The sequence below is a fragment of the Physeter macrocephalus genome, unplaced genomic scaffold (assembly GCF_002837175.3).
Source record: "Physeter macrocephalus isolate SW-GA unplaced genomic scaffold, ASM283717v5 random_1687, whole genome shotgun sequence".
Lineage (NCBI taxonomy): Eukaryota > Metazoa > Chordata > Mammalia > Artiodactyla > Physeteridae > Physeter > Physeter macrocephalus.
The window spans coordinates 1-19,166 of record NW_021146970.1 but is presented as its reverse complement, the minus strand read 5'-3'; the positions used below and the strand labels follow the sequence as shown (position 1 = coordinate 19,166).

Here is a 19,166-nt window from a genome sequence, read left to right as displayed (position 1 = left end):
CCCGCGGCGGGAGAGGCCGCAGCAGTGAGAGGCCCGCGTACCGCAAAAAAAAAAAAAAAAAAAAAAAAAAAAAAAAAGCGGTACTGTTCCTGCTATAAACATGCATGTCCATTCCGTACGCGTGTTTATACCTGTTAGGTCAGATCACAATTAAGACAAGAGGATGTGCGTTTCACATGTGATCAAGGTTGTGTATAAAGCAGCTGTCCATCTTAAATGTGATTTTGAACAGTATTTTATATCACAAAAGGAGTACATACCTGTAGGAAACATTTGGACAATTCTGGAAAGTACGAAATAAAGTCCACAGCTCCCGGCCCGAGCCAGAGCCCTGGAGCCTGCCCTCTGACCGCACTCCCTGCCATGTTCTCCTTGTGGGCTGGACCTGGACCTGGGCTGACCGCTGGCCTCAGGACCTGGCCCTTCAGGATGTTTTTCATGAGAGACAGCTGCCCAGAGGAGGCCAGGCCCAGCAGCTCCCGTCTGTCTGGAACCAGGTGGCTTCAGTTAACGCTCGTGTCCCCCTGGGAGGGGCCTCGGCATGGCTGTAGATGGGCGGGGCCGCGCGGGGGCCACGGAGCGTGTTGCGGGCGCCACGGAGCGTGTTGCGGGCGCTGGGGTAGAGGATGCTGCTGGAGACTCGATCCTCAGAGGTGTTCTCGATCCAGCGTCCCAAGAGCCCCCAGCCCAGGTAGCAGGGGATGCTTTGGGGGTCAGCTCGTTTGTTTGGCCTTTGAGTTGGGTCTGGATGGACAGGCAGGACTGAGGGCGCAGACGGGCACACAGAACGTGGGGTGACGAGGTCAGGGATGTTCCAGAGGTCACCTGGACGGGGCGGGAGGACGACCAGGGCTCTGGCTGGGGTCTCCGCTTGGAGGGCTGACGGCAAAGCCAGGGTCTCTTCTGCTCTTCCGCCGGCTGCTGCTGGTGGAACCCGGGCTTGGAGGGGGCGAAGCGTTCCCAGCTTCACGCTTCCAGCTGGGGTGACCTGGCCGGTCCCAGCTCCAGGACCTTCCATCAGAGCCCAGCCAGCGAGTGCTTCTGGGGAGGGAGCAGAGGCCCCAGGCCCCCCAACCCCGTCCCCTGTCCCCGTCCAGGCTCTGCTACGAGCTTCACGCTCCCCTGCCGGAGGAGCAAAGTGGGGCGTGTCTCTTTTTCAATTAAAGTAGGTGGCCGCACCTATGATCACAATGACATGCTGTTCCACTGCTGTGGAAGCTTCAGGGAGTGGGGGCCGGTGTGCGGAGGGGCGTCTAGGCAGGATTCTCCAGGCTCCGGAGCCTCCCCGAGAGATGCTGCCCCCTCCCACGGAGAACGCCAGCTCTGCCCAGAGTGGGCTGGGGGCTGGTGCCAGGCCGGCCCCCGGCGGGGCCCGGAGCGAATGGCGCTGAAAGCTGAGAGAAGCAGCCCTTGGGCAGGACCGGACCCCCGGGGAGGGAGGTGAGTGTCCCAGTGCGTAACCATCCCGGTTCCTGGTTCCTGAGCCCCAAGCTGGGCTCCTGGTGCCGCCATAGCTCCTTCAATCCCCCCAGCAGCCTTGTGAGGGGGGTTCTGGCCTCATTCCCATTGTACAGATGTAGAAACTGAGGCTGGAAGTCAGGGATTGACTGGGTACCATCACTCTGAGATGGGGGAGCCCTGCTGGAAGGAAGGAAGGAAGGAAGGAAGGAAGGAAGGAAGGGAGGGAACGGGATGGGGAGAAAGGCGCATAGAAAATGGAGAGGAACAGAGCCCCTTCCAGGCCTGCCACCTGCACCAGATCACGGGGGGCGTAGTCAGTGAGAGCCTGCCCTCCCAGGGCACACGCAGTGGCTGGACGTCCCAGCATCCCCGCGGATGGGAAATTGCAGATGACATTTCGGAGGCTCAGGCAGGCTGCATGAGGGGTCCAGGGCCACACAGCTGTCTGAGGTCACAGCCCCCCGGGGCAGTGGCTCTCCCAGGACGCTGGGCCAAGGTGGGCTCCCCTCCACTCAGCAGTACCCGGGTGGCAGTGGGGCCCAGTGGATGCTCCACGGGCCGTGGGCTCAGAAGGATCAACGGTGTATTTGCCTGTAAAGCCCCGGCTCAGCACCAGCCCCCGTAAGGCCATGGCAGGGCTCCTAGAGGCCGGGGGGCCATGGGAAGATGAAGAGAGACGGGAACTGGGGAGGACGTTGAGGCTCAGAGAAGGAAAGAGACTCGTCCAAGCTCACCCACCACTGGTGGCTGAGGGGGGACTCGCGGTCTCCCCACGGCGCGACGGCGTTGGGAGCTCTCACGCTTTCTTGGATCACAGACCCTTTGAGAAGTGGGAGAAAGCCTCAGACTCTGCCAGAAAATGCTCCCTTGGCACGTGCAGCCCTCAGGGGGTCCCGCCCCCAGCCCCTCCCCCCCGCATTTCGTCCTGCGGGTGGTGAGAACCCGGGGTCCCTCGGGAGCGTCCCCATCGCTTGGGCCTTTGTCGTTCACTTTCCAGGAAAGAGCGTTTGCTTTCTCCACGGAGGCCTCGGGCCACGCCCTCTGCCCCCGTCTCCTCCTCCGTCCTGCAGTCCCGTGCTGAGTCCCGTGCTTCTCCTCCAGGGGACGGCTACTACCTGGCCGTGGGCGGGGCCGTAGCCCAGCACAGCTGGTCCCACATCACCACGGTGCTGCAGGACTGGAAGTTCCGGTGCCAGCTTGTCGACAGCTCCGAGGACCTGGGCCTGATCAGCATCCAGGGCCCAGCCAGGTGAGGAGAGGACGGGGAGCCACGCACCTGGGCGCACCTGGGCCCTGGGCCCTCGTCCCTCTATCTGGGGCCCGGGGGGCAGAACCACTTACCGCTTCAGAATGGGACACTGGTCAGTAAGCTCAACGTGCCAGTGACCTCGGAGAGGCCACACCAGAAAGATGCTTTTCGAAGCACTAGAATACAGAAAAGCCCTTAATAAAAGACTCAGACTGAACCTTACCGTGAATCAGTAGGTGAGGATCCAGTGGTCATGGAAGGGCCAGCGAGGGTGTCTCTGGACAGCTGATACAGACTAAGAATCATGTACGCCATCTCTAAGTGGGCAGAGCCAGACTGGGGGTCCGCGTGCTACCTGGGCTAAGAATAATGCTCTACACCAAGAGGTTGCCGGCTCCTCCCTAACCACCTCCAATGACTAGGTCAACAGACGATCATTCACTCCTTAATTCATTCTATGAGCGTTTACTGAGCTGTGCTCCCACCCATGAGCAATCAGCTCCTGGAAAGCCCTCGGATTCTAGCTTGTGCGTGGGGCCACAGGACGGTCTTGGGCAAAGGGGCACCTGAGCAGCTGTGCACGTTGGAAAGATCCCTCTGGCTGCTCTTCGGAGAGGGGACTGGGGGATCGGGGATAAGAGGGGAAGCACAGCGTGTTAACATCAACCAATCAGGCGCCTGGGATGTGCCAACATCTCCTCCAATCCTGATCATAGCCCTTTGAGGTGGTTAGAGGTATTTTTATTCTTATTGGTGAAGAAGAGAGGACGGTGCACCTCCAGCCAGGTTATCCCAAAGCTAACGCTTTGGTGAAGCACGGCCGTGTCCACGGGACATCCCTGTCAGCCCAGGGGCATGCCAGGATCCCCAGCCAGTGCACTCAGACGCCGCCACAGGGTCCATTTTCCCTGGTTCTTTGGAGCTGACCAAGCCTGCAGCACCCCAGCTGGGTCCCGGACTGGCGGACCTCCCCTCCCGGGCGGAGTTGTAGCTGGCTCTGCGTGTGCACCATCTCGCACGGAGGCACACGGCAGACACATGGTACGTGCTCTCTGAATCACGGCTGGTTGTGTACCTTAACCATCGAGTGTTGGCCTTCAGGCTTCTCATGAAAACCAGTATTTATTAGGGGGCCCTTGGAGGGGTCTCTGCGGAGAATGAGGGGTCAAGGCCTGGAGATCTCTGAAGGGACAGTGTTTCGGCAGAGGAGGCAGCAGGTGCAAAGGCCCTGTGGCAGGAGGAAAAACAGTGAGGCCAGGGCCATAGGAGACGTGCTCAGAGGGCAATGGAGGCGAGAGCCGACAGGTGCAGAGGCTGCTCCTCCAGGAGAGGGAACTGAGCAGAACAAGGGCCTTAACGGGGTCTCTGATTCTGGGCCAGGGGGTAGGAGGCCGGCAGGTGCGAGGAGCCTCAGGGGCCAGGTGAAGCAGGGATTCTGAGCAGGGAGTGATGAGCCGTGTCCAGGTGGTCAGTGGGTCCAGTGTGTGGGGTTCCTCTCCCCAGGTGAGCCCGACCTCCGCATCTCTGGGCTGAACAGGGGTGGGCGTCCTGGTCTCCTGAGCTCAAGGCCATCCTCGGAAGCCTCAGCTTCATTGCCACGGCGACCTTGGACAGGGAGTGGGCTATTTTTGGTTTGGTGGTGGGCGGGGGTGAGTGGGCAGGGGAGGGAGGGGGTACCAGGCAGACAGATCAAGGTGTGGCCCCGGGAGGACAGGCCAGCCTCTTCCAGCCTCATTAGAAGCTGCTCAAGGAGGGTGGCAAGTGACGGCTGCCAGGGCAGGAAGACAAGCTCTCCTCCTCCTGGTAACTTCTTAACTTTCTCCCCCAAATAGTCCTCGCTCTTTCAAAAATAAGCCAAAGTTTCTTGTAGGAATAATAATGTTACCAGCACCGCTGATAGGGGCTAAACTTTCTGAGTTGTTATGTGGAAAGCATTCGGCGTGGCACCTGGACCATGGGAGATGCTGTATGACCTGCTGACCGATAGAACTTTCTGGAAACATTCCATAATTGGGGGTCCAGTACAGTAGCCACTAAGCTGTATGTGGCCACTGAGGCCTTGAAATGTGGCAGTGAGACAGAATTTTGGCAGACCTGCCTACCCAGCTTGGTTCCCAGGCTGGGGCACCCCTGGCGCTGCTAAGGCCACGCTGGCCCCGGGTGGCAGCTCCAGCCTCCTTTCTCCTTCCCGTGCTGGGAAGACCAGGAGCAGCCCTGGCCCCATCCGCCCAGGGCTGCAGAGAGGATGGGCTTCTTAAGGACTGGGTGTGGATTCTCCGGGGGCTGGCACCACGTGGGTGCTGGGATGTTACATAAGGATCTCGACACACTGTAGCACGCTGGGCACCTCGGGCAGGCGTGGGCGGGCAGCTCCCGGCACCGTGGGGCTGGAGATTAGTGTCTCCAGAAGCGTTTCTGGGCGCTGGCTGGGACCCCTGCGAGGCAGAAATGGTGGGGTTGTCTCCTGCCAATGGGGAGCTGGCCCTGCAGTGCAGAGCCAGTCCATTTTCAATCAGCCCTATTTACCGGTTGCCCTCTCTGTGCCAGGCATAGGGGCCCTGTTGGCACGGAGCTCCTGGTTCAGTGGGGGCAAGTATCAATACAACCCTTGTGAGAGGTACCCTGGCAGGAGACATATCAGGGCTGTGAGCTCAGACCGGGGGCAGTGTGGTGTGGGTGGGCGGGAACCTGACCCAGACTCAGGGAATCAGGGAGGGCTTCTTGTAGGAAGTGACAGATGAACCAAGACCTGAAGGATAACAAAGGTTTAAACTGGGGCCGGGGCACCCGGTGGAAACGTGCAGGGGAGCAAGAGTCAGCTAAGTCCCGGAGGGAGGCAAGGGGCACGGCGCCCAGGAATTGAAGGTTTCCATGGACACCGAGGGGTCTCAGGTAACCCATCCAGCATGAGAGCCAGACTGCCGGCCCGGCAGGGCAGGGGAGGTGAGGAGGGCGGGCCCTGCCCTCGGGGGCCTGTGGCATGAGGGGCGTTAGCTGGTTAGGTAACTGCCCCAGGCCTTGGTTCCCCCATCTGAGAAAGGAGAGCTGTGCGCGCTCGTCTCTGAGTCCTGTCTCTGCCCAGGGCTTGGCTCTTCCTGTCACTGTTCGTGACGAAGGTGCCTTTCTTCTCTGACTGGATTTTGGGGGCGTCTCCCTCTTGGTGTGTTTTATTAATAGCATGTTTGTTGGCGGTCTGCCCCGTGAGGACAGGGCCCCGTCCTGTTCACTGCTGTGTGCCCAGCGCCTCTCCAGCCCGGGCCACGCACCCAGGAGGGCTGGGCAGGTGTTTGTTGACCGACTGACTGACCGACCTTGTTCTCGCTCACAGCCGGGCCATTCTCCAGGAAGTGCTCGATGCAGACCTGAGCAATGAGGCCTTCCCGCTCTTCACTCACCAGCTGGTGAGAGCCGCCGGGCACCTGGTAGGTACCACCTGGCCGCTGCCCGCTGGGCTGTAGGGGCGGCAGCTGCAAGGGAACAGACCCGGGGCTTGGGAGTCTTGTGCCCTTGGGGACGTCTGTGGACCTCCCTGGACCCTGGTTCCCTCCTGTGAAGTGGGGACCACACGTCCTGCCCACAGGCTGTTAGGGCCTCAGACGAGGAACGGGGGTCAAAGTCGGGTATCACCTGTGCCCCACCCAGTGTCTGGCGCACGCTGAGGGGCGCGGTCCCAAGCTTCTGCCAGGGACTTGCCACCTGTGAAGCCTCCCCCAGCGTCCCCTCCTCAGAGGCAAGGGCATGCCCTCCCAGATCAGGGCGTTTCCTGCGCCTCCTTGGAGATGGCAGCTCTGGGGGCAGCCAGGCAATTACGCTGCTCCAGAGGTCTGCGTGTCCTGAGGGGGCGGCCGGTCCTCCGGGCTGTTCCCCCTTCCCAGCACCCCGCATTGCAGGAGCGGGGGGCGCTGCTCGGGGAGCACCCCCTGCCCGTCCCCCGGCTCCAGAAGGCCGGGTCCCAGGACCGGAAGCTTCTGAGACTGTGGACAGTATCAGGGCTGCAGCGGACTCAGTGTCCTCAGAGACGCTGGGGCCGGGGTCCCGGGTCCAGCTCTGGTCAGGCCCTACTCCTGGGCCGTGGTGTCCTCTTTGGAAAATGAACAACACAGTCTCCACCCTGACTTCCCGAGGGCAAAAAAGGTGAGGAGTAACCTCAAGGTCAAAGTAACCTCAGCCGCTGTCAGCCGAGGGCTCGCAAGGCACCAGGCCCTATTCAAAGCACGTGACTCACGAGTACTGTCCCACTCAATACTCACGACAGCGTGGAAGGTTCTAGCATGGGCTTCTCAGCCTCAGCGCTATCGGTGACATTTTGGAACAGATATTCTGGCGGGGCAGGGGGCGCATCCCGGCCATTGCAGTGTGCGGACCGGCGTCCCTGGCCTTCACCCACTTGACGCCAGGAGCACCCCCAGATGTGACAACCAAACATGTGTCCAGACGTGACCGTGCGTCCCCAGAGGCAGAACTGCCATGGCAGGGGAAGAGGGGTGGGGCAGGGGAGGGGGTGCTGCTCTCCGATTGCCCTGTTAGCAGGTGTGCGGCCACAGCCAGGTGCATTGAACAAGGTCTTACAGCAGCTCCCGATGTAGGAAATGTTACCCCCAGGACGGGTGTTTCCCTGAATGGAGCTCAGAGAAGTTAGATGGACTGCTCAAGGCCCCCCAGCTAATGAAACATAAAAAGCGCATGAATATGTGTCAGTAATACGGAGGTGGCCTTAAGGAGGGGGTGGGTGGACAGACAGCCGGATTCGGGGGCATTTCCCCCTCTTCTACTTCCTTCATGTTCATCTGGGGGGTTTGGGGGGGAAAGTGCTAAGGGACGTTTGTGATCCTGGCCTGCAGAGGGGCTGGAGGTCGGAGGAATCTGGGTCCCGTTAGCAAGTAAACAATGTTTCGATGACATCAGAAAGGAGGCTGCCAGGAGAAACCAGATAAAAGCAGCTCTGCAGAGCCGAGGAGCGCTGGCCCGGCTCTGGTCTGCCTTCCCTCTCTGGAGGCTGTGCTGGGGGGCAGGAAACTGGGGATGTCTCTGTCTCGCTTGCTTCCTGCCTGCTTGGTACAAAGCCGCCTGCCGGGACCAGAGAGGCCGTGCGTTTTGAGAGAATGGCACAGCTCCACCCCAGGCCACAGTGGCATCTGGCCTGCCCCGACTGCAGCTCTGGCCCTCTCGGCCCCCGTGGGGTCCGTGCAGCACCCAGCCCCATCTGGGGCGGGGTTCTGACTTGTAAAGTGGGAGGGGGAGCTGGGAGCTTGGCGTTGGCTCCGCCTGTGTGTGCTTCCGGGGTTTGTGTGGGAGAAGACCAGTTGGGAGCGCTTCCCCTGCCAGCCAACGGTCGCTCCAGCGAGGCACCTGGGCCTTAGTCTCGGACAATGGGCTGCAATGGGGGCCGGCCCTTCCCGGCCCTGGCTGCCGCCCCAGGCCTGGCCCACGGCCGTCTGGCTGCACGTTGGCCTCCAGGAGCCGGGCTGGGCCAGGGCTCTGGCCGGTGGAAGCAGAGGCCAGACTCCAGGATGAACTCCTGCATGGAGTGACAGGCACAGGTCAGGGACCACGAGGTGGGAGACATGGGGTGCAGGACATACGCCGGCTGCTTCTCTCCACCGCCTCCTCTGGAACTGGCTTACTGGTTTAGTCAAAAGCACCTTATTGCTCGTTTCTCTGTTTCCAACCACAGTACACAGTGTGCAGGGCCTGCGTGCAGACCTCACCACTGACGTGACCCCTTTGGGCGTGACCCTTGACCTCTGTGAGACGTCCCTGTCTCACCTGCCACAGAGTCTGGCTGAAGAGTTGATGGGCTGTTTCACTATAAATAGGGAATGTTAGTAAAGGAAGAGCAAACAAAAACCCCTCTAATTCCACCAGAGAGAAAGCCAAGGTTGACAGTGTATTTCCTTCCATCTTCTTTCCCTAATCTCCTGCCTGTAGATTTTAAAACAGAAGCACCATCCCATATACGTAGTTTGCACATTTGGCTTTATTCTCTTACGAAGTTGTGATAGTTTTCCTGTTGCTTGAAATACTGTCTGAGAACCACTGTTGAACGTCGTGTCATCCTCTCCATAAGCAGGACATTTGGTTGGGCTGTTTTTTCTCCTTGGAATAGCCCTGTGATGGGCTTCCCTCGCTGGTGGGCCTTTTATGACTCTGATTATTGACCTACGACACGTTCCTCAGAACCAGACCCCGGAGACAGAGGCGTCCCAGGGACACGGTCCCAGCCTGCCTGGCCGTTCGGCAGTCATTTGGTATTTTCTGTCCCCTGGGCCTTTGGGGCAGGGTCGGGGAGAAGCGCAGAGCTTTCCAAGGCCAGTCGCTCCCTGAGGGATTTGGCCCATCGGCTCATATTGGGCCAATTTGGATCCGCAGCTGAGTTCTAGCATCCCTTCCAGACCGAAGGTTCTAGCCCAATGCTGAGCACCTCGACACTCTCCCTAGAATTAATTCTGGACACGTTGGCTAGGAGCCTGCCAGATCAGGGCTCCGGGATGCAAGACGCGGGCCTGGCCCTCCGCAGGCTCACAGCCTAGTTGAGGTTGGGGGACGGGACGGACGCTGCAGCCCTAGCCCAGCCTGCGTTGGAGCGAGGGCCTGGGTGGTGAGAGGAGCCGCCACGGCTCGGCAGCTGACGTGGGAGCGAAGGGGGTCCCAGGCAGACGTCTGCAGGGGGAATCCGGTCCTGCCTTGGCGACCGCGCCTTCTCCCGAGGGCCCCAAAGGCTAGGCTCTGGCTCCTTTGTGTCAATGTTACGGTTTTTGCTGACCTCACAGTGACCCAAGCCGCAAGTCCCCAGACAGCCCAAGCCAGGGGCACAAAGGCCTTCCCATCCGCTGGCCAGCCAAAGGGATGGGGCAGTCAGCTGCCAGCAGGACTTGGGCCATGGGAGCTGGGGCTGGCCCCTGCCCTGGCCCCCACCCGAGGCGGCCTCACAGGCAGGCGGGGAGGTGGGAACCGGGTCAGCCCAGGATCCGGGGGTCCAGGAGCGCCGTCACCTCAGTGCCCAGCAGAGCTGGGGGCCAGCAGGCCTGGCTTCTGGCCCTGCCCCGGCCCCTGTGGGACCACCTCTCTGGGTCTCAGCGTCCCCATCTGTAGCACAAAGTTTAGACAACGACCAAAATCGTTTCCGGCCCGTCCTGTAAGTCTGTCCAGATACCCTGCATGCTCTCTGGATCCAGGGGGAATTTCACGTTCTCCTAAACAATATCAGCATGTGTTGACACCGGTTCCATCAATGTTGCGATGCTGGGCCCGGAGCTCGGGGCCAAGTCTTTATGGGAGATAATTGGACGCCAGCCAACCAGATGCAGGAGAGGAATATGTGTGTCTGAGTCATCGGGAAGGCCTCCGGGTCACGAGGGACACGCGGAATGATGAGGGTCAGAGCCCAGAACCACAGATCCTGCCCGAGGGTGGGCGAGCAGGACCCCCCGCTGCCCACAGGGACCCACACTCACGGCAAACGCAGGGCTGGGCGACCGTGGCTGAGCAGTGCCACCGGCCGGGCAGTACCCTCTGCGGAGCAGTGCCGTCGTTTTGCAGTAATTCTGCGATGCTTGGACCAGCCCCAGGCTTGCAAGATCCTTGCATTCCTAGAGGAAGAAGAGGGGGCGGGAGTTGTCCCCTTGGCAGCCAGCTGACCGGATGTCCTCAAGGCCAGCGAGGTTCCCAGTGAAAGCCTGCTCCTGGCCTGGTTCCCAGGGGAGACGCGGTGTCTCCCTGACTCAGCCAAGGACGGGGGCCCCTTCTGGAAAGAAGCAGGTGCTGGGCTAGAATCTCATCTTTAGGCAAGGTGATAGAGCGATTTTTTTCTGAAAATTCATTGCAGGTCAAAAGGAAATTGAATTTCTTTTCCTGACTGTGTGTGTCCTTGCTGTGGCACCATTGAGATTCAGTTAGTCTGGGATGGAACATTCTCCCACCCCCACGCGTTGTGCAGACAGAGGCGGGATGCCCATACCTTCACGGAGCCTGTGTTTGCCAACTGGGTTTTAGCCGTCGCCCAAAAAGTCGCTTTGCACAGCTTGTGCAAATTCACCTCTGTCCTAGAGAGCCAGGGGTGGTGTGTAGCTGAGAGACATGGTGGCCGAGGCCACTATTCAGGGGTGTCCCGTTGCGGGGCATTGGCAGCTTCTTGCCATGAAAGTATAAGGACAAGGTGTGGCTGGAATGAGGTTGGGTGGCTTAGAGGGGCTCCCGGGAGCGTGCTTCAGAGATTCTGGAAGCTCCTCCAGGGCAGAACCCCGTCCTTTCTCGGCAAGGATGTTCTGATCGTGCAGCCCCTGCCGTCGTCTGTAGGTGCAGACGGGGTCTTTCTGGGGGTGGTCCATAGTGTTTACCACCTGCTTGGAATCTGTGGCTCTTTTTTTGATCCTCTGAGACAGCCAAGTTTGTGAAGTGTGGTTTGAGCATCACACCTTTTATTTATTCTGAATCTTTGAAAATTGGTTTCCAGTCACCGTCCCACCATCACCACCACCACCACCACCATCACCACCACCATCACCACCACCACCATCACCACCACCACCACCACCACCACCACAACCACCACCATCACCACAATCATCACTGCCACCACCACCGCTTCCACCACCACCACCACCACCATCACCACCACCACCATCACCACCACCACCACCACCGTCACCATCACCACCACCACCATCACCACCATAAATCACCACTACCACCACCACCGTCACCATCACCACCACCACCACCACCGTCACCACCACCACCATCACCACCACCGTCACCACCACCACAACCACCACCACCACCACCACCATCACCATCACCACCACCACCGTCACCATCACCCCCACCACCACCACCGTGACCACCACCACCACCACCACCACCACCACCACCACCGTCACCACCACCACAACCACCACCACCACCACCACCGTCACCATCACCACCACCACCATCACCACCATAATCATCACTGCCACCACCACCGCTTCCACCACCACCATACTGCCATCAACCTTGCTACCACGAACATCGTCCTTACCAACCACTACCATCACCACTATCTTTACTACCACCATTACCTTCACCTCCACCGTCACCAGACCACCCTCACCAGAACTACCAGCACCACCGTAAACTAGCCCTCTGGACCAGACTCCTAGGAGAGATTGCACACCCCCACTGCAGGCTGTTTTTGGAATCAAGGGCATCTTGGGATGTCCAGAGGATTTGAAAAATGAAGATCCTTTCAACCTACTGCCAACTGGCTTCTTCCCTCTCCTGTGGATTCAGGGCTCTAGGCCCCTGCAGGGGGCTGCACATACTCTGATCCCTGCCTATACCCTGCCTCGGGAGCCCCTGAGATCCTCACTTATTTAAGGGGTGACTGAGTTTGGACGATGTGCCCCGTGAGTCGGGGGCACTGGTACACACCCAGACTCCCCGGAAACAGGTAAAATCACCACAAGCTAATGTGATTTGAGAGAGCTTGGGCCCGTGTCTGTGGGCACATCTGCTCCAGCCTTCCTGTGGTGTCTGCCCAGAGAGGCCACTCCAGGCTTGTTCTGATGTTGCCCGCGGCCAGACATCCCACAGGGGTGACGTGGGCTCTCCTGCCTGGGGCACCCGTGTGGGCTCTGATCCAAGCTGGGGTGGGCACCCAGCACTACCCTGATTTCAGTCCTCCCCACGGAGAGCTGGCACCAAACGTGGAACCAAGCCCCCAAACCCATTTTACTGCAACCTGAACATATTCCCTCCCCCCAGAAATATTCCAGTGAGTCAGTCTAGGGCAGGGAGGTAGGATCTTACGGTGCTGACTCCTTGCTCCGACTTACTAGCTGTGAGTCCTCCGAGCGTCTTGGGAAGCGCTCACAGCAGCTCGTGAGAGCTGAGGGTTAAATCTGTAGGAAAATTAGCAAGGGGCGGTTAAACCATTGGTAGCTTGAAATCAGCTGTAGTAGGAGTATTTATACCACAGAAAGTGGTAAATGCTACAGAACAACCCCCTGCCCCCCAAGAGTTGATTGTTGAACATTTTCTAGGACATCCCTGGGCCTTGGGCGAGTGGCTTGACCTCCCTGAGCCCCGGTTTCCTAATCTGTAAAATGGGCGTGCCAGCGGCACCCGCCTCTCCGAGTAGCCAGCCTCCTGCCTGGGGCTCTATAGTGACAGTTTTGTTGACTGCTTCCGTGGGCCCTGTGAGCTCTATTATCAGCCAGGATTTGCAGAAGCAGACTCAGAGGGATGTCAGTCGCCAGGGATGCAACGTTTGTGACTCATATTTAAACCTAGTAGGTATGTGGCACCCCAGCCCACGCTCTCAGCCACTGTGGTGCCTGCTCTGGCAGGTGGCTGGCCCTGACCTGCCCTGCCTCAGGTGTGAGTGCCGGGAGGACCAGGCAGCATCCTCAGTGCTATGGAGGGTCCAGAGCCTGGGGGCGTGCCAGGCCCCCATGGGATGTTTGAGCACAGGTGTTTGTGGAATGGGTAGCTAGAAGCTTCATCTTGCTGGGCAGGTGACCCCGTGTGGGGCCACAGACATTACTGACCGCGCACTGTGTGCAGAGCCCCCCAGGCTGGGGCTCAGAGGCACCTCGTGACTCGTGTTCCGGGTTCCAAGCTTGTCCTTGCGGGGCAGACAAGCCTTAAGCCTGCTGCAGCCCAGGCTGATGGGGACACTGCTTGGCCTCAGGATGGGAAAACTCCCCCACACCACGCCCTGCTGACCATCTCATTGCCACCCTAGTGGCCTGAATGAAACAGGTGATGGGAAAGAGGGGAGAATCCTCTCACCCTTGGGGACCCGTAGCATCCCGCAGAACTTTCTACAGGGCCCCACATGTCTTGGTGGAAGGGTCTGAAACCCAGAACCTTCCAAAAGGAGAGGGTCCTTGAGCCAGTTTGGAGTGGAGAAGCACTGGATAGAAGTAATGACGTTCACCCAGGTGTTGGGGGCTTGGCGGGTCTGCCTCCCCAGCCCAGCAGGATCTCTTCTCACTCAGGGGTCCTCTAGGGTCTCCGTTCCACAGCCCAGGAGTCTGAGCCTCCCAGGGGGCCCAGCTGGCAGGTGGCCCTTGCTGGCTTTAGAAGCAATTTCTTCCTTTGTGGGCCAGCCGGCCAGAAGCACACTGGCCACTGCAAAGATGGGCACTGGCCAAGCCCTGTTGATTCCTGAGTGGTCACCCCAGCTGGGCCAAGCAGAAAAGGGCACTGCTCCCAGCAGGGCCTCACACAAGGTCCTGTTCCAGAGTTTATTTGCAGAGCTGAGTTTGTCTGCTGATAACAGCATGCTTGTTGCCCGGGACACACAGGACCAGACCAGCTCCTTCTCTACCCTTCAGTTCTTTTGCATATGTACCCAGAAGTGGGATTGCTGGACATATGGTAGTTCTATTTTTAATTTTTTGAGGAATCACCATACTGTTTTTCCTAACAGTTACACTATTTTACATTCCCCTCAACTGTGCCCAAGGGTTCCGATTCCTTCACATTCTCGCCAACACCGATTATTTTCTGTGTTTTCTTTTAAATAGGAGCCATGCTAATGGGTTTGAAATCATATTTCATTGTGGTTTTCATTTACATTTCTCTAATGTTTAGTGATATTGCCCATCTTTTCATATGCTTGTTGGCCATTTGTATATCATTTTTGGTGAAATGTCTATTCACGTTCTTAATTTATTTCTTAATCAGGTGGTTTTGTTTTTGTTGAGTTCTTTATATAGTCTGGATATTAACCCTTTATCAGATACATGAATTGCAAATGTTTTCTCCCATTCTGTAGGTTGCCTTCTCACTGTTGGTTGTGTCCTTGGATGCACAGAAATTTTTACATTTGCTGGAGTCCCATTTAATTATTTTTGCTTTTTGTTGCCTGTGCTTTTGGTGTCATATTTGAGAAATCACTGCCAAGTCCAGTGTCACGAAGTTTTCCTCTATGTTTTCTTCTAGGGGTTTTACAGTCTGAGGTCTCACATTTAGGTCTTTAATCCAGTTTGAGTTAATGTTTATATATGGTGTAAGATAAGGTTCAGTTTTTCCATCACTATTTGTTGAAGAGACTGTCCTTTCCCCACGGAACAGTCTTGGATCCCTTGTTAAGGGTCACTGGGCATTTACATGAGGGTTTATGTCTGGGCTGTCTTTTCTATTCCGTTGATTTGCTTGTCTGATTTTATGCCATACCGCGCTGTTTTGATGTGGTAGCTTTGTAGTAACTTTTGAAATCAGGAAGTGAGTCCTTCAGCCTTGTTCTTTTCCAAGATTGTTTGGCTATTTGAGGTCACCCATATGACTGTTAGGGTGAATTTTTCTATTTCTGCAAAAAAATGCCACTGGGATTTTGATAGAGATTGTATTGAATCTGTAGATCCTTTGGGTAGCATTGATATCTTGAGGACACGAGATGTCTTTCTATTTATTTGTGTAATGAAAGAACTTTCATTTCTTTAGGCAAAGTTTTGTAGTTCTCAGCATGCAAGTCTTTCACCACCGTAGTTAGGTTTCTTCCTAGGGATTTTATTTTATTTTTTATGTGATTGTAAACAGATATTTTTCTAATTTCTATTTTTCTAATTCCCTTTGAATCTGTAGATCCTTTGGGTAGCATTGATATCTTGAGGACACGAGATGTCTTTCTATTTATTTGTGTAATGAAAGAACTTTCATTTCTTTAGGCAAAGTTTTGTAGTTCTCAGCATGCAAGTCTTTCACCACCGTAGTTAGGTTTCTTCCTAGGGATTTTATTTTATTTTTTATGTGATTGTAAACAGATATTTTTCTAATTCCCTGTTCAGATTGTCCATTGTTAGGGTATAGAAAGGCAGCCAGTTTTGCATGTTGATCTTATATCCTGCAACCTTGCTGACTTGGTTTGTTGGTTCTAACAGTATCGGGGGAGTCTTTGGGGTCTGAAAAGGCTTTAAACAAAACCTGGTTTAAGGCCCTTCCTGATGACCTTCCACAATTCTGTGGCCCCGCCCACTGCGCATGGTTCCCAGAGCAGTGTAGGGCTGTTTTGAAGGGGAGTTTGCCTCAGTTTGGGGCTTGCTTTCTAAAGTCCATGCAAGCCCACGTTGACTGTCAGATGACTGTGTACCAGGCACCGGCTTCCCATGAACTTGATGCTCACCCCATTTATCAGATGCGGGCCCTGAGGCTAGGAGAGGCCAGCCCGTGGGTCTGGCTGACCCTGAGCCCACGTTCCAGACGTCCTTATTTTCGGCCTTTCCCTTCAGTGAGCGTCCTCTCTCAGAAGAAATGAGACCTCCCCCAACTCCACTGTTTCAGTGGAGAAAAAAACACAAGGTGTCTCAAGAGCCAATGATGCTGGCAACTTAGAAAGTCACCTAGAAATCCCCAAACCCTCCCCCTCACTTTGCCAGAAGGCAGAGGTCTGTCCATCTGTGCCTGTTTTCCCCCTTCACTCAGGAAGTATTAATTCAGCCCGTCTGTGTGCTGGGGTATGATGGAGACCAGCCAGCCTCCTGGCCTCGTCGGGCTCCTGGGAGCTGGGGAAGGGGCTGGGGGTAGCTCCATCCCACCCGTGAATTCATTCAAGAGCCTGACTTAACTGGGGGGGCTGTATGTCTGATAAGACCGGCGATCCTGGGGCCGTGAATGGGCGAGCTTTAAAAACGACTTTTTCTCTTCAAAATGAGATTGGCTTTGAGCCCTGAGCTCCTCCGTGGGCTGTCTAAAATTAGAAGCCCGTTGACAAGGCAGGGGAGCAGGGAAATGTCAACAGTACATTTTCTGTGTCAATTTTGAGTTTTTTGAGAGGCCCGGGCAAATGGCAACTCAGAGCAAATTTGTGCTCTTTCAAAAGCTTCCCGAATCCAGCCCGTCGGTGGCAGTGTGATTGAAGGGTCAGATTTATAAGGCGCTGGTTCCGTGGTCAGCAGAGTGGCCTCCACTCTCCTGCTCAGCTCTTATCCAGGCAGGAGCTGCACCGGGCAGCCCTTAGGGCTCAGGGCAGTAATGGGGTCAGGTCCTCCGTCTCCGTGAGCTCTGTGACTTGCTGCACCCTCCCTGTCTCTTTTGTGAGCTGGACAGTCCCAGGCTTGGGCCTTGCACATGGGGACGCTTGAGGGTTCAAGTATTTGCCCGAAGGCCGGAAGCAGCCGCCAGGTGCTGGGTGTGTAGGTGATGTGCCACCAAAAACCAGCCGTGCAGGGAAAGTCAGGCGACCGGGCCAGGCATCGCCCCGTCCTGGTTGTGGCCTCCATGTGGCTGCTGGCCCGGTACCCAGTGGTGAGGGACACACGTGCCCAGAGACCAGCTGTCCCCGTGTCAGTGCTGTGTGTGCTCGGGCCGGGCAGGGAGCCCCTATTCCTGCATCATCCCCTGGACGTTTTTCACAGCGGACCCCGTCACCGCGTGGGGTGAGAAGCATCCGACGAAGCCAGGTACATGAAGAGCTTTGCCCGTGGACACGCCATAAACAGCACCGTCACTTCCGTGGGGTTTGGGGGCCCGTGGTCCCTTTCCTGGCCTGTGGGACCCAACCCTCGACAGTGGCTTTCACAGTCAAAGGTCCGCAGCCGGATGACAAGGCCCTTCCAGCCCCACCAGCCAGCCTTTCCCTCCTGTTCCCGCCCTCCCAAATCTGCTGCAGCTTCCACTTGCCTGGCAGGCCCATCCGAGATAGCAAACTCTGCTCAAGATTCCAGCCTGGTCCGTCCCTCCCAGCAGGGTCCTTCCTCCCGGGCACGTGCCCACCCGGGGCCTGGTAGCCGTAAAGCTGTCTTGGGCTTCTGGCTAAGTCCTTCTAAGACTCGAGGCCTGGGGGGCAGAGCCTGTGTCTGTCTTCAGATCCCAGCGCATGGCCGAGGCCCACCAGACCAGGGGGCGATCAGAATACTCGCCCGACGCCCGGCTGTTCCCCTCTCGACGCCGCTGAACCTGCCAAGTGCGTCCACCGCAACTCACCAGCCGTGCGGCTGACTCACCATTCCTCTTGGTGGACCCACGACAAGCTGCCTAAGACAGACAAAGCGAGGCCCCTGACCCCACTCATAGACAAGGAAACCGAGGCCAAAGGGAGGCCAAGAGGCTTGCCCGAGTCACTGCGGTGATGGAATGGTGGCCCCCAAAAGAGACGTCCATGTCCCCACCCCGGACCTGGGAATGGGACCTTGGAAATAGGGTCTCTGCAGTTGTGATTAAGGCAAAGGATCTCAGGATGAGACCATCCTGGCTTAGGGTGGGGCTCGTCGCAACGGCAAGTGTCCTGATGGAGACGAGGAGACACAGACACAGAGGAGAGTGAGCCAGAGGTCGGGGTGACGCAGCCAGGAGCGCCTGGGGCCTCCGGGAGCCGGAAGAGGCAGGAGGGACCCTCCCCTGGGGCCTCCAGAGGGAGCGCGGCCCTGCCCACACCTTGCTTTTGGACTTCGGGCCTCCAGAACCGGGAGAGAGCGCACTTCCGTGGTTTTCAGCCCCCGGGTTTGCAGTCATTGGCTACAGAGGCCCCAGGGCACGCCTACAGTCACTTAGGAGAAGAGCTGCGGCCTGGGAACCACATGTCCACTTTCTCCCACCCCCAACGATGACACCCCTTCCTTTTAAAGATTTCCAGGGGCTTCCCTGGTGGCGCGGTGGTTAAGAATCTGCCTGCTAATGCAGGGGACACGGGTTCGAGCCCTGGTCCGGGCAGATCCCACATGCCAGGGAGCAACTAAGCCCACGCGCCTCAGCTACTGAGCCTGCGCTCTAGAGCCCGCGAGCCACAACTACTGAGCCCGCGTGCCACAACTACTGAAGCCCGCGCGCCTAGAGCCCGTGCTCCGCAACAAAAGAAGCCACCGCAATGAGAAGCCCGCGCACCGCAACGAAGAGTAGCCCCCGCTCGCCGCAGCTAGAGAAGGCCGCGTGCAGCAACGAAGACCCAACGCGGCCAAATCAATCAATAAACTTATTTGAAACAAAAACAAAAAAACATTTCCAGAGCGCTCCTGAGGGCTCTCCTCAGGGCACCCCGTTTCTTGGAGCCAGAGGCCAGTGGCCTGGGCCCAGGGCCGGCTAATAATGGTGACGGTAGGAAGTGTCCACCAGGAAGTGGTGGCTGGACCTTGACCTCAGTCGTCTGACCCTGGCCCACGTCTGAGCTGTGACTTGTCCCCCAGGTCCGGGCCATGAGGCTGTCCTTCGTTGGGGAGCTGGGCTGGGAGCTGCACATCCCGAGGTCGTCCTGCCTGCCCGTGTACCAGGCTGTGATGGCAGCAGGGGCCAAGCACGGCCTCGTCAACGCCGGGTACCGGGCCATCGACTCCCTGAGCATCGAGAAAGGTGTGTGCAGGGTCTGGACACGACGGTGGGCTGCCTGAGCCACGTTCACTGGAGGCAGAGAGGCTGTTACCCCCACCTCTGGCCCCTTCCAGCCCCACTGTGCTGCCCCTTCCCCCAACCCTTGCCGTCTCCCCAAACCCCCTTTGCTGCCCACGAACCGGGTGCTCCATGCAGGCCCGGGGATGGT

The 19,166-nt window shown here is 57.7% G+C and overlaps 1 protein-coding gene across 1 annotated transcript in view; it reads left to right on the top strand.

Annotated features, from left to right (window-relative positions):
• Positions 1–18,979, top strand: part of LOC102973473 (sarcosine dehydrogenase, mitochondrial) — a gene marked incomplete at its 3' end in the record, with an annotated part of 23,145 nt that extends 4,166 nt beyond the window's left edge. Inside the window, exons 3-5 of the mRNA XM_028487252.2 lie at positions 2,563–2,710; positions 6,039–6,132; positions 18,817–18,979. Coding sequence (XP_028343053.1) covers positions 2,563–2,710; positions 6,039–6,132; positions 18,817–18,979 — 405 coding nt within the window. The remainder of the gene's footprint in view (positions 1–2,562; positions 2,711–6,038; positions 6,133–18,816) is intronic.
• Between the last annotated feature and the right edge of the window lie 187 nt (positions 18,980–19,166).